This window comes from Marmota monax, unplaced genomic scaffold (genome assembly GCF_021218885.2).
Source record: "Marmota monax isolate L192 unplaced genomic scaffold, Marmota_monax_Labrador192_F-V1.1 WCK01_AAM20220418_F8-fsc00005, whole genome shotgun sequence".
Classification (NCBI taxonomy): Eukaryota; Metazoa; Chordata; class Mammalia; order Rodentia; family Sciuridae; genus Marmota; species Marmota monax.
Window position 1 is genome coordinate 16,670,923 of NW_026692254.1, and position 13,050 is coordinate 16,683,972.

The 13,050-nt window shown below is 40.1% G+C and overlaps 1 protein-coding gene across 2 annotated transcripts in view; it reads left to right on the forward strand.

The window, feature by feature from the left end:
* Positions 1-13,050, forward strand: part of Igf1r (insulin like growth factor 1 receptor) — a 309,374-nt gene that overhangs the window by 232,824 nt on the left and 63,500 nt on the right. For both annotated transcript variants that reach the window (XM_046436272.2, XM_046436277.2), the window contains 2 exons: positions 2,715-2,863; positions 12,619-12,763. In XM_046436272.2, coding sequence (XP_046292228.1) covers positions 2,715-2,863; positions 12,619-12,763 — 294 coding nt within the window. The remainder of the gene's footprint in view (positions 1-2,714; positions 2,864-12,618; positions 12,764-13,050) is intronic.

Below are 13,050 nucleotides of genomic sequence, written 5' to 3' on the forward strand. Positions count from 1 at the left end.
TAGGCCTCACATCTTCAAGTTTTTCCCAGTGGCCTCAAAACTAATCCTTCAACAGGGTAGACCTTTGCAGGAGGTTCTGGTCCAAGCTATAGCACAGCTTTAGGACACAAAGGGACTTTATTGTTGTGTATATGGAGTCCTGGAGAAGTGCCTGGTGCCCAGTAAAGGCTCAGCTATAATTCAGACACCACCTCCTTCCTGGGGTGGGGTCAGGAAAGGGATAGCTGGTCCATGAACTTAATACAGTGTCACCTTTGATCTGCACATGTAATTTCTTATGCTACCTGGATGCATTCAGTCATTCTGCAACCACCAGTGCAACAGTCAGAGTGAGAACACTCTATGTTTGCAGTGTTGTTTTTTTCTTTCTCTGCAGGGTATTCTTAAAAAGATGAGCAATTATTTTCCTACCCATTATAGTCTATTCAAAACTACAGACCTGCCTTTTCTGTTTTAACATAAAACATCATTAAGAAATAATAAATGCTCCTTTTCAGTCTTTGAGACCTGTTTAACCCTTACCTTAAAATATTTTTCAAATACTGTTTATACTCTCTGTACCAAAATGAATTTGAAGAAGCTCAATCTATAAGTACATTATCAAAACACTTTCTTACAAAAAAATTTTTAAGTGCTAGATGATTTTTAGACATTTGAACAAAGAAATATGTTCTATTTGAATAAAAGATGGAGAGAAACCAAATATACACTTACTTTAAAATCCAGCAATGGCAACACTGGACATTTAACCCAGAAAAATGATATCTAAACAAAACCATGCACACAGTTGTTCACATCACCATTTTCTGTAATAGCCAGAAACTGGAAACAACTCAGCAGTCCTAAGATAGGTAAATGGTGAAGCAGACTGTGGTATGTCCACACTGTGGAATATTACTCAGCAATAAAAAGGGGAAACCCACTGAAATTCCTAGCAGTTTGGATGAATCTCAAAGACATTGTGCTATGTAAAGAAAGACAATCTCAAATGGTAACATACTACATGATTCCAAACATTCGTAGAATGATAAAATTTAAAAAGAGGTGGAGAACAAATTAGTGGTTGCTCGGAGTTAGGGATATTAGAAACTGGGGTGGGGAAAATGAATTGGTGGCACAGGGGATATCCATGTGGTGCTGGAATAGTTCTGTTTCTTGTTTCCAGTGGGGATTACACAAGTCTCCACAGTGGTAAGACAACACAGGACTCTATACACATATTGTGCCAGTGTTAATTTCCTCGTCTTGATATTTCATTATCATTATGTAAGATGTTGTAACCATTAGAGGAAATTGGGTGAAGGATACATGGGTCCTGTCTATACTATCCTAGTAACTTCCTGTGCATCTATAACTATTTTTAAATAAGTTTTTTTAAAGAGATAGTTGGGGGCCTTATGTGCTATCTAGGTAAATTAGAAACAATAGAAGACCACCAAAAAAAAAAAAAAAAAAAAAAAAAGCTGAAAGGAAGCTAGTCCCTAAGCTGGAAATGAGAATGCTTAAGTGTAAATTTAGAGGAAGGAGGACTATTCCCCCTTTGAGTGGGTCTACTTCCTACAGGATACTTTGGAGACCCTGACCTCATTTCCCAACATGAAATAGGAGGATGATAGAGAAATTTTGTTTACCTGCAAGCTTTTAAACAAAACAAAGCAAAACCCTGCATCTTTGCTTTAGATATAAAATATTCTGGGGAGGGAGAAGGAATTTAATAAAAATAGCTATGATTTAATGCCACTTTTCTTGAATATTTTGACTTATCTTCATATAGTTTAAAAAAGATCTTTTAAGAACAATAGTGTAAATAGAGTGACTCTCCAACTTACCATCCTGTTACACAAATGTCCCATAAGGTTGTATCATTTATCTTGTTTGGAAATTGACCCAACTTTCTGACCCTGGTTCTATATATAGCTATAGATCCCAAAGGTCCTTAAGCTGCTGGGTTAGCATTTTGTCTGCTATTTCCCAAATAATGGTCAATAAACAGGAAAAATGCCAGTCTTGCTGGTCTCTGATTCTTGGTGGTTTATGACATGTTCAGGATAGTATTTGAAATGGGAGCTCATTACAATGTAATGGAATTTCCCTGCTTTTATTGTGTGTATAGCAAAAACAACATTTGGATCAATTTACAAGTTTCTGCAAAACACTGTCAAGAAATAATTTCAGTTGTGCTTTAACAAAAAAATAATGGATCTATGCTTTTTTGAATCCATCATTGAGCTTTGCTGGACACTTGACCTCAGGAGTAAGACTCCTGTTTGTAGCAAAGGCACTGCAGTGCTTTTGTTGTTCCTGCTGACTCTCCCTGCTACTACTCCAGGTGTGCAAGTGAGGACCATAACATCAGAGAGTAGCTCTATTTTCCAGAGCCCCCAGAGCTTCCTTTCTAAAAGTCTGTGTCTCCCACATGGAACCAGCTGGCATACCAGTTAACAGCCTATGATACACACATGCTTCCAGGATGGATCACGCATTTTGTCTGGAAACAAGCAACATGCTTTTCCTTTGCAGGCACTTTCCCCTTTTGGTTGCAATTTGAGTGGCTTATTGTGGGTGGGCTTGAGAGTGTGATGCCATGTAACCACTTGCACACTTCAAAACAATTGCTTTTTGTAATGCATGCTGTAATAACTAAAGCCTATACTTAAAAAATTTTAATGCAAAGAGGCAGACTTAAGTTTTCTATGTTTTTGAACCTTCAACAGCATGTACTGCATCCCTTGCGAAGGTCCTTGCCCCAAAGTCTGTGAAGAAGAGAAGAAAACAAAGACTATTGATTCTGTTACTTCTGCTCAGATGCTCCAAGGATGTACCATCTTCAAGGGCAATTTGCTCATTAATATCCGACGAGGCAGTAAGTATCCCACCTCACTGGATAGATGAATGGATGTCTTGGTTTTCTTTTGCTGATGTTTTTCCTGAACCTGTCTCTGAGTTACAACTAAAATAATGGGCTTAAGAAAAACAGCATGGTGCATAAACCTCCCACATGACCTCTTTCCTTGAGTTTCCTTCAAAGACTTAAAAAAAAAAGATTGAAAGGCAGTCTGTTTTTCCCATTGGCACAGTTTGTTCCTATAAAAGGGGTCATCCCTCATCTCACTGTTAGTCATATCTTACGCAGGAGAAACACGTACCAGCACACATGAACCCCAGAAGAGACTGAGGGATCAGAGAGGCATGACTCAGCTAGCCCAGCTGTAGCCAGATCCATATATTTTTAAGTCCAAAGAGTTTTGGTTACTTAAATATATTGAGACTGAGCAAAAGGAAGAGTTTAATATTATATTAAATTTTATTAAGTACAAAACAATGATAGATCTTCCAGTTTATTTCTAAGAGCCAAAACAATACAAATTGATTCTGAGTCATATGTGTAAAGCTTTGGTCTCACTCCTGTAGAACCATCTTTACTTTTTAGTAAATGGCATTCCTGGTAAGACATTTCTAAATTTCAGTTGGGCAAAGCATTTCCCAGTGATTTATCTTGCAATATTTTCCCTTCTGATGTTTGATTTTCAAGGGCTTCTATCAATGGTACCTTTAATTCTCTATCATTGGGACCACTTGGTCAAGGTACTGATAGTTTTATAAGCCAGAATAAATACAAGAAGAAGACTTCACAGTTGAAAGAAATATATTTATAAGTTCTTTGGTAAAAAAAAAAAAATTTCTGAGGGTTGGGGTTATGGCTCAATGGTAGAGCACTTGCCTAGCATGCATGAGGCCCTGAGTTCAATTCTCAGCACCACATATAAATAAATAAAATAATGGTCCATTGACAACCAAAACAATATTAAAACAAAAAAGATTTTTTTTTAATTTTCTAAAAGTCTAAAGAGAGAAGTGACTAATAATTTATTCTGCAGATTTACTTTTCCATCATATTTGTTTTCTTTTTTTTAAGTTTCATGTAATATTGTTTTTTTAGAATATTTTTTATTGTTAGTTGTTTAAAACATTACAAAGCTCTTGACATATCATATTTCATACATTTGATTCAAGTGGATTATGAACTCCCATTTTTACCCCGTATACAGATTGCAGAATCACATGGGTTACACATCCACGTTTTTACATACTGTCATACTAGTGTCTGTTGTATTCTGCTGCCCTTCCTATTCATATTTAGAGATAGAGAAATTTAGAGATAGCAGAAATCAGTTTTTGTTTGGTTCTTTGGGATTTTTTGATATCCCTTATTTACACCACTCACCCACTGCCCCACCATGGAGATAATCCTGTTCTGCGCAACTAGAACTCTTCGTGGTTCTTCTACAGTTGTGTTCTTTTTGCTCTTGGAACATTTCTTAGTTTACTTTCAATCTATTCATCCCTAGAACATGCCTTTTAAGTACCTAATTTTTTTGTTTGTTTGTTTAAACTTCCTTTCCTGGAGATAAAAATTGCATCTATGAATTAAATTCATGGAAAAGTACTTTGAAAATAAATTGGTACAGGATCATGCAGAATGAAGAAGTATGTCCAACACAGACAATCATTTGGATTTAGGATAATGGGACATTTTTGTCAGAAGGGAGTTCCCAAGCCTTAACTGAGAGATGTAGGGCAGGAAGCCCCACATCTAAAAATTCAAAAGCTATCCTTAAAACATCAATTACAAACAACCTCTTATCTTTCCAATTTAAATTTTCCTTTAATTTCTCTTGGAAAGCCATTAAACATGAGGCCTTATCCTCCAAGAAAGTATGCTTATTCTTGTATTTTTTAATCAAATCAATGCAAAACACAACCTTTTATTAAGCAAACCTTCATAAATCATAGTAAAGTTCTATAAAATCCTATTTGTTGAATCACATCTAATTCACTATAGTCATCATCATAATTTTGACATAGGCTGAACAAGTTTGTTTTCTTTTTGCTATGAGAAAAGGTAGGCTAATCAAGATTAAAGAAAATCTGCCATTTCTATTATATTATTTCTACATCTGTATTGACAACTATTTTTCTAACTATTTTCTAGTTATAAAAGTAAGACATGAGCATTATAAAAAACTTAGAGCTGCAGAAATGAGCCTTTAAAAATCACCTGCAGATAGCTGTTGTTAACATTCTGATGTATTTTCCTTCAGTCTTAGTAAGATAGAACCTTAAATGTAGATCCCTGTATCTTAGGAACTAGAAATACAGCAAAGGCAGTTACTAATGAGGCTGAGAAAATGTTGTTTATTTAGTCATGCCCTTGCACTGTGGAGGCAGTACTATCTGTTGACAGAGCATATTTAAAAGACGTTCCCTAGGCTTCTTGGAGCTTACACTTATAGGAGCTTACACCGAGCACAGAGCGGCCGAGTTCCGGCTCCCGGAACCGTCCCGGAACCGCCCTGGCTCAGGGCTGCGGAGCCCGCGGAGGCTGCTTCTTGGACCCTGCTACTATCAGAGCATACACCAAGCACTAAGCGGCCGAATTCCGGCTCCCAGAACTGAGCCCGCGGGGGCTGCTTCTTGGAGCTTACACTTATAGGAGCTTACACCGAGCACGGAGCGGCCGAGTTCCGGCTCCCGGAACTTCCCTGGACCGGGGCTAGGAGCCCGCGGAAACTGTGTCTCGGTCCGGGTCCTGCTGAGGGCAGGTCAGGACTCACCCATTGCTTGGGTTGCCTGGCAAGGGGAACGAAATGCTGCCATTCGCATAGGATACCAACATGGCAGAGATCTGATGTCAGCAGAAAGCGGTGGAGGAGAGATCTTCATCAATACCAGCGGTGACATAAGCAGTTGGTCTCCTGGTAAGGGGGGTGAGGCTCAGTCACCCGAGTCTCCTCAATTTGTCCTCGAGCCAGAGGGAAGGAGCCGGGCCGCCGCCAGCCCCCGGAGCAGGCCCAGCGGCTCGCCAGCGTGGTGACCGCGTGACCCCAATTGGAGAGGGGGCGGAGCGGAGCCGCCACCCACACCCGCCAGGTGGACAGACCCACGACCCAGTAGTACATGGGCGTGGTAGGAGGGGCAGGGCAGAGCCGCCCTTCGTGCTTGCAAGGTAAACAGACCTGTGACAGCCTGGCGGGTCAGGCCCAGTGGCCTGCCAGTGTGGTACACACGTCACCCCAACTCGAGTAGGGGCAGAGCAGATCCTTATCCCACGCCCGGATCAGGCCCTGCCGGTGTGGTGGTCACGTGACCCCAATTGGAGTGGGGGTGGAGCGGAACCGCCACCAGTGCCCGCAGGGTGAGCAGACCAGTGATCAACCTGCAGATCAGGCCCAGGGGTCCGCAGGCGTGGTAGGAGGGGCAGGGCAGATCCGCCGCCCGCGCCTTCAAGGTAGGCAGACCTACAACAGACCGGCGGATCAGGCCCAGGAGCCTGCCGGCGGGGTACAAACACCACCCTAATTGGAGTAGTGACAGAGCAGAGTCGCCTCCCTTGCCAGGAACAGACCCAGCATCCTGCAGGCGGGGTAGTCACGACACCCCAATTGCAGTAGGGGCAAAGCAGAGCCTCCACCCGTGCCCGAAAGGTGGGCAGATCTGCGACCGACCAGCGGGACAGGCCCAGTGGCCTGCTGGTACGACAGACACGTCACCCCAATTGGAGTAGGGGCAGAACAGAGCCGCCACCAGCTCCCAGAACAGGCCCAGTGACCTGCCGGCGTGGTAGCCACGACACCCCAATTGGAATAAGGAGAGAGCAGAGCCGCCGCCCGCACCTGCAGGAAAGATACGCAAGCAGTATGAAAAGACAAGGAAAGAAAGGACCACAAGCAATGCAGGTCAACGCAACTTTAGAAGAGGTAACAGCTGCAGCAGATGGAATGTCAGATAAAGAATTCAGGATATACATGCTTCAGATGATCTGGAGTATCAAGGAAGACATTAAACAGCAAAATCAGACAATGAAAGATCACTTCGACAACGAATTACGCAAACAAATCCAGGAAGCAAAGGATCAACTATACAGGGAGATAGAGGTTATAAAAAACAAGCAATCAGAAATCCTAGAAATGCAGGAAGCAATAAACCAACTTAAAAACTCAATGGAGAATACTACCAACAGAGTAGAACACTTAGAAGATAGAACATCAGACAATGAAGACAAAGTATTTCAACTGGAAAAGAACATAGACAGCTCAGCAAGACTGTTAAGAAACCATGAGCAGAACATCCAAGAAATATGGGATAACATTAAGAGACCAAACTTAAGAGTCATTGGGATACAGGAAGGTACAGAGCTCCAAACCAAAGGAATGAGCAGTCTATTCAATGAAATAATACAAGAAAACTTCCCAGACTTGAAGAATGAGACAGAATCCCAAATCCTAGAAGCCTACAGGACGCCGAATGTGCAAAATCATAAGAGATCCACACCTAGACACATTATAATGAAGATGCCCAACATACAGAATAAGGAGAGAATTTTAAAAGCTACAAGAGAAAGGAAGCAGATTACATTTAGGGGCAAGCCAATCAGGATAACAGCTGATCTTTCAACACAGACTCTGAAAGCTAGAAGATCCTGGAATAACATATTTCAAACACTGAAAGATAATGGGTTCCAACCAAGAATTGTGTATCCAGCGAAATTAAGCTTCAGGATGGAGAATGAAATTAAAACCTTCCACGATAAACAAAAGTTTAAAGAATTCGCAGCTAGAAAACCATCTCTTCAAAACATCCTAGCCAAAGTATTACAGGAAGAGGAAATGGAAAATAACAAAGAAAACCAACAGTGGGAGGTAGGACAGGAAAGGGGGGGGGGGAAACAATCAAAGAGGAAAACAAACAATGTTTAGTAACAGAAATAAACAAATATGGCTGGAAGAACAACCCATATCTCAATAATAACCCTAAATGTTAATGGCTTAAACTCACCAATTAAGAGACACAGGCTAGTAGAATGGATCACAAAACAAGACCCAACAATATGCTGCCTACAGGAGACGCATTTGATAGGAAAAGACATACATAGGCTGAAGGTGAAAGGTTGGGAAAAATCATATCACTCATATGGACTTCGGAAACAAGCAGGCGTGTCCATACTCATATCAAATAAAATAGATTTCAAGCCAAAGTTAATCAAAAGAGATAAAGAGGGACACTACATACTGCTTAAGGGAACCATACACCAACAAGACATAACAATCATAAATATTTATGCCCCAAACAATGGTGCAGCTATGTTCGTCAAACAAACTCTTCTCAAGTTCAAGAGTCTAATAGACCACCACACCATAATCATGGGAGACTTCAACACACCTCTCTCGCCACTGGACAGATCTTCCAAACAAAAGTTGAATAAGGAAACTATAGAACTCAATAACACTATTAATAACCTAGACCTAATTGACATATATAGAGTATACCACCCAACATCAAGCAGTTACACTTTTTTCTCAGCAGCACATGGATCCTTCTCAAAAATAGATCATATATTATGTCACAGGGCAACTCTTAGACAATATAAAGGAGTAGAGATATTACCATGCATCTTATCTGATCATAATGGAATGAAACTGAAAATCAACGATAAAAGAAGGAAGGAAAAAGCATACATCAATTGGAGAATGAACAATAGGTTACTGAATGATCAATGGGTTATAGAAGACATCAAGGAGGAAATTAAAAAATTCTTAGAGATAAATGAAAACACAGACACAACATATCGGAATCTATGGGACACATTGAAAGCAGTTCTAAGAGGAAAATTCATTGCTTGGAGTTCATTCCTTAAAAAAAGAAAAAACCAACAAATAAATGATCTCATACTTCATCTCAAAATCCTTGAAAAAGAAGAGCAAAACAACAGCAAAAGAAGTAGAAGGCAAGAAATAATTAAAATCAGAGCTGAAATTAATGAAATCGAAACAAAAGAAACAATTGAAAAAATTGACAAAACTAAAAGTTGGTTCTTTGAAAAAATAAACAAAATCGACAGACCCTTAGCGATGCTAGTGAAGAGAAGAAGAGAGAGAACTCAAATTACTAGCATACGGGATGAAAAAGGCAATATCACAACAGACACTTCAGAAATACAGAAGATAATCAAAAACTATTTTGAATCCTTATACTCCAATAAATTAGAAGATAGTGAAGGCATAGATAAGTTTCTTAAGTCATATGATCTGCCCAGATTGAGTCAGGAGGATATAGAAAACCTAAACAGACCAATATCAATTGAGGAGATAGAAGAAACCATAAAAAGACTACCAACTAAGAAAAGCCCAGGTCCCGATGGGTATACAGCAGAATTTTACAAAACCTTTAAAGAAGAACTAATACCAATACTTTTCAAGCTACTTCAGGAAATAGAAAAGGAGGGAGAACTTCCAAATTCATTCTATGAGGCCAACATCACCCTGATACCTAAACCAGACAAAGACACTTCAAAGAAAGAAAACTACAGACCAATATCTCTAATGAACCTATATGCAAAAATCCTCAATAAAATTCTGGCGAATCGGATACAAAAACATATAAAAAAAATTGTACACCATGATCAAGTAGGATTCATCCCTGGGATGCAAGGCTGGTTCAATATATGGAAATCAATAAATGTTATTCACCACATCAATAGACTTAAAAATAAGAACCATATGATCATCTCGATAGATGCGGAAAAAGCATTTGACAAAGTACAGCATCCCTTTATGTTCAAAACTCTAGAAAAACTAGGGATAACAGGAACATACCTCAATATTGTAAAAGCAATCTATGCTAAGCCTCAGGCTAGCATTATTCTGAATGGAGAAAAACTGAAGGCATTCCCTCTAAAATCTGGAACAAGACAGGGATGCCCTCTCTCTCCACTTCTCTTCAACATAGTTCTCGAAACACTGGCCAGAGCAATTAGACAGACGAAAGAAATTAAAGGCATAAAAATAGGAAAAGAAGAAATTAAATTATCACTATTTGCAGATGATATGATTCTATATCTAGCAGACCCAAAAGGCTCTACAAAGAAACTATTAGAGCTAATAAATGAATTCAGCAAAGTGGCAGGATTTAAAATCAACACGCATAAATCAAAGGCATTCCTGTATATCAGCGACAAATCCTCTGAAATGGAAATGAGGACAACCACTCCATTCAAAATATCTTCAAAAAAAATAAAATACTTGGGAATCAACCTAACAAAAGAGGTGAAAGACTTATACAATGAAAACTACAGAACCCTAAAGAGAGAAATAGAAGAAGATCTTAGAAGATGGAAAAATATACCCTGTTCATGGATAGGCAGAACTAACATCATCAAAATGGCGATATTACCAAAAGTTCTCTATAGGTTTAATGCAATGCCAATCAAAATCCCAATGGCATTTCTTGTAGAAATAGAGAAAGCAATCATGAAATTCATATGGAAAAATAAAAGACCCAGAATAGCAAAAACAATGCTAAGCAAGAAGTGTGAATCAGGCGGTATAGCGATACCAGACTTCAAACTATACTACAGAGCAATAGTAACAAAAACAGCATGGTACTGGTACCAAAACAGGCGTGTGGACCAATGGTACAGAATAGAGGACACAGAAACCAATCCACAAAACTACAACTATCTTATATTTGATAAAGGGGCTAAAAGCATGCAATGGAGGAAGGATAGCATCTTCAACAAATGGTGCTGGGAAAACTGGAAATCCATATGCAACAAAATGAAACTGAATCCCTTTCTCTCGCCATGCACAAAAGTGAATTCAAAATGGATCAAGGAACTTGATATCAAATCAGAGACGCGCCGTCTGATAGAAGAAAAAGTTGGCTACGATCTACAGTCGGTGGGGTCGGGCTCCAAATTCCTCAATAGGACACCCATAGCACAAAAGTTAATAACTAGAATCAACAAATGGGACTTACTCAAACTAAGAAGTTTTTTCTCAGCAAAAGAAACAATAAGAGAGGTAAATAGGGAGCCTACATCCTGGGAACAAATCTTTACTCCTCACACTTCAGATAGAGCCCTAATATCCAGAGTATACAAAGAACTCAAAAAATTAGACAATAAGAGAACAAACAACCCAATCAACAAATGGGCCAAGGACCTGAACAGACACTTCACAGAGGAGGACATACAGTCAATCAACAAGTACATGAAAAAATGCTCAACATCTCTAGCTGTCAGAGAAATGCAAATCAAAACCACCCTAAGATACCATCTCACTCCAGTAAGATTGGCAGCCATTAGGAAGTCAAACAACAACAAGTGCTGGCGAGGATGTGGGGAAAAGGGTACACTTGTACATTGCTGGTGGGACTGCAGATTGGTGCAGCCAATTTGGAAAGCAGTATGGAGATTTCTTGGAAAGCTGGGAATGGAGCCACCATTTGACCCAGCTATTCCCCTTCTTGGTCTATTCCCTAAAGACCTAAAAAGAGCATGCTACAGGGACACTGCTACATCGATGTTCATAGCAGCACAGTTCACAATAGCAAGACTGTGGAACCAACCTAGATGCCCTTCAATAGACGAATGGATAAAAAAAATGTGGCATTTATACACAATGGAGTATTACTCTGCATTAAAAAATGACAAAATCATAGAATTTACAGGGAAATGGATGGCATTAGAGCAGATTATGCTAAGTGAAGCTAGCCAATCCCTAAAAAACAAATGCCAAATGTCTTCTTTGATATAAGGAAAGTAACTAAGAACAGAGTAGGGACGAAGAACAGGAGAAGAAGATTAACATTTAACAGGGATGAGAGGTGGGAGGGAAAGGGAGAGAGAAGGTAAATTGCACGGTAATGGAAGGAGACCCTCAGGGTTATACAGTGGAGGGGGTAGAGAGAGAGGAGGGGAGGGGAGGGGAGAGGTGGGGAGGGGGGAGGGTGGATGATGGGAAAGGCAGCGGAGCACAACAGACACTAGTATGGCAATTTGTAAATCAATGGATGTGTAACTGATGTGAATCTGCAATCTGTGTATGGGGTGAAGGTGGGAGTTCATAACCCACTAGAATCAAAGTGTGGAATATGATATGTCAAGAAATTTGTAATGTTTTGAACAACCCACAATAAAAAATTAAAAAAAAAAAAATAAATAAATAAAAAAAAATAAAAATAAAAGACGTTCCCTAGATTTGTCAGCCTTAGCTAATTGGCAGTCTGGTATTTATGATTTTGCATTTTGTTAATCAGCCTGGGAACTGTAGAACCCAGCCTCCTAAGATTTGCTTTCCTCTGCTTCAGAGGCCTGTCCCAGAAGTGGCTGTTGAAAGTTAAAGCTAGGAGAGTACATTCTTGACAGGGGATGGCAGTTTTTTTTTATTTTTGTTTTTTGGGGTTTTTGTTGTTGTTGTTGTTTGTTTTGGGGGGTTTTTTTGGTATCAACTGAACTGAACCCAAGGTGCTCAACCACTGAGCCACATCCCCAGCGCTTTTTGTATTTTATTTAGAGACAGGGTCTCACTGAGTTCCTTAAAGTCTCACTAAATTGCTGAGAATGGCTTTGAACTCTCTATCCTCCTGCCTCAGCCTCCAGAGCCACTGGGATTACAGGCATGTATCTCTGCGCCCAGCTACAGGGGATGGCAGTTCTAATTCTTGGCTCCTGAACATCTCAGTAGGCTCCCACAAAACAAGTCCTGCCACCAAATTGCTCTCCACACTGTGTGTGTACATCACTCTGACACCAAGTAACACCATCCGTTTCTCATGTAGATAACATTGCCTCAGAACTGGAGAACTTCATGGGGCTCATCGAGGTGGTGACCGGCTATGTGAAGATCCGCCATTCCCATGCCTTGGTCTCCTTGTCCTTCCTTAAGAACCTTCGCCAGATCTTAGGGGAGGAGCAACTGGAAGGGTGAGTGCTCCAGGTTTCATTCCCTAATCTTCTCCTATTCCTTAACCTTCTCCTATTACAAAGTAAGTAATTGTTCATACAACCATGTAACTAAAGTCAGAGACATTCCTTGTTAAATAGAAGAAAGAGAAAGCCACAGGATTGTCCCAGCTGCCTGGGTGATGGTCTACATCCCTGCTCAAGGTCTTGCATAGAGTCATGATTCTCCATTCTGGGATGTTGCTGTTTTGGAAAATAGATATTTTCATGCTTACTGGGTTGGAACCCATCCATCAGGAGTTGCAAGG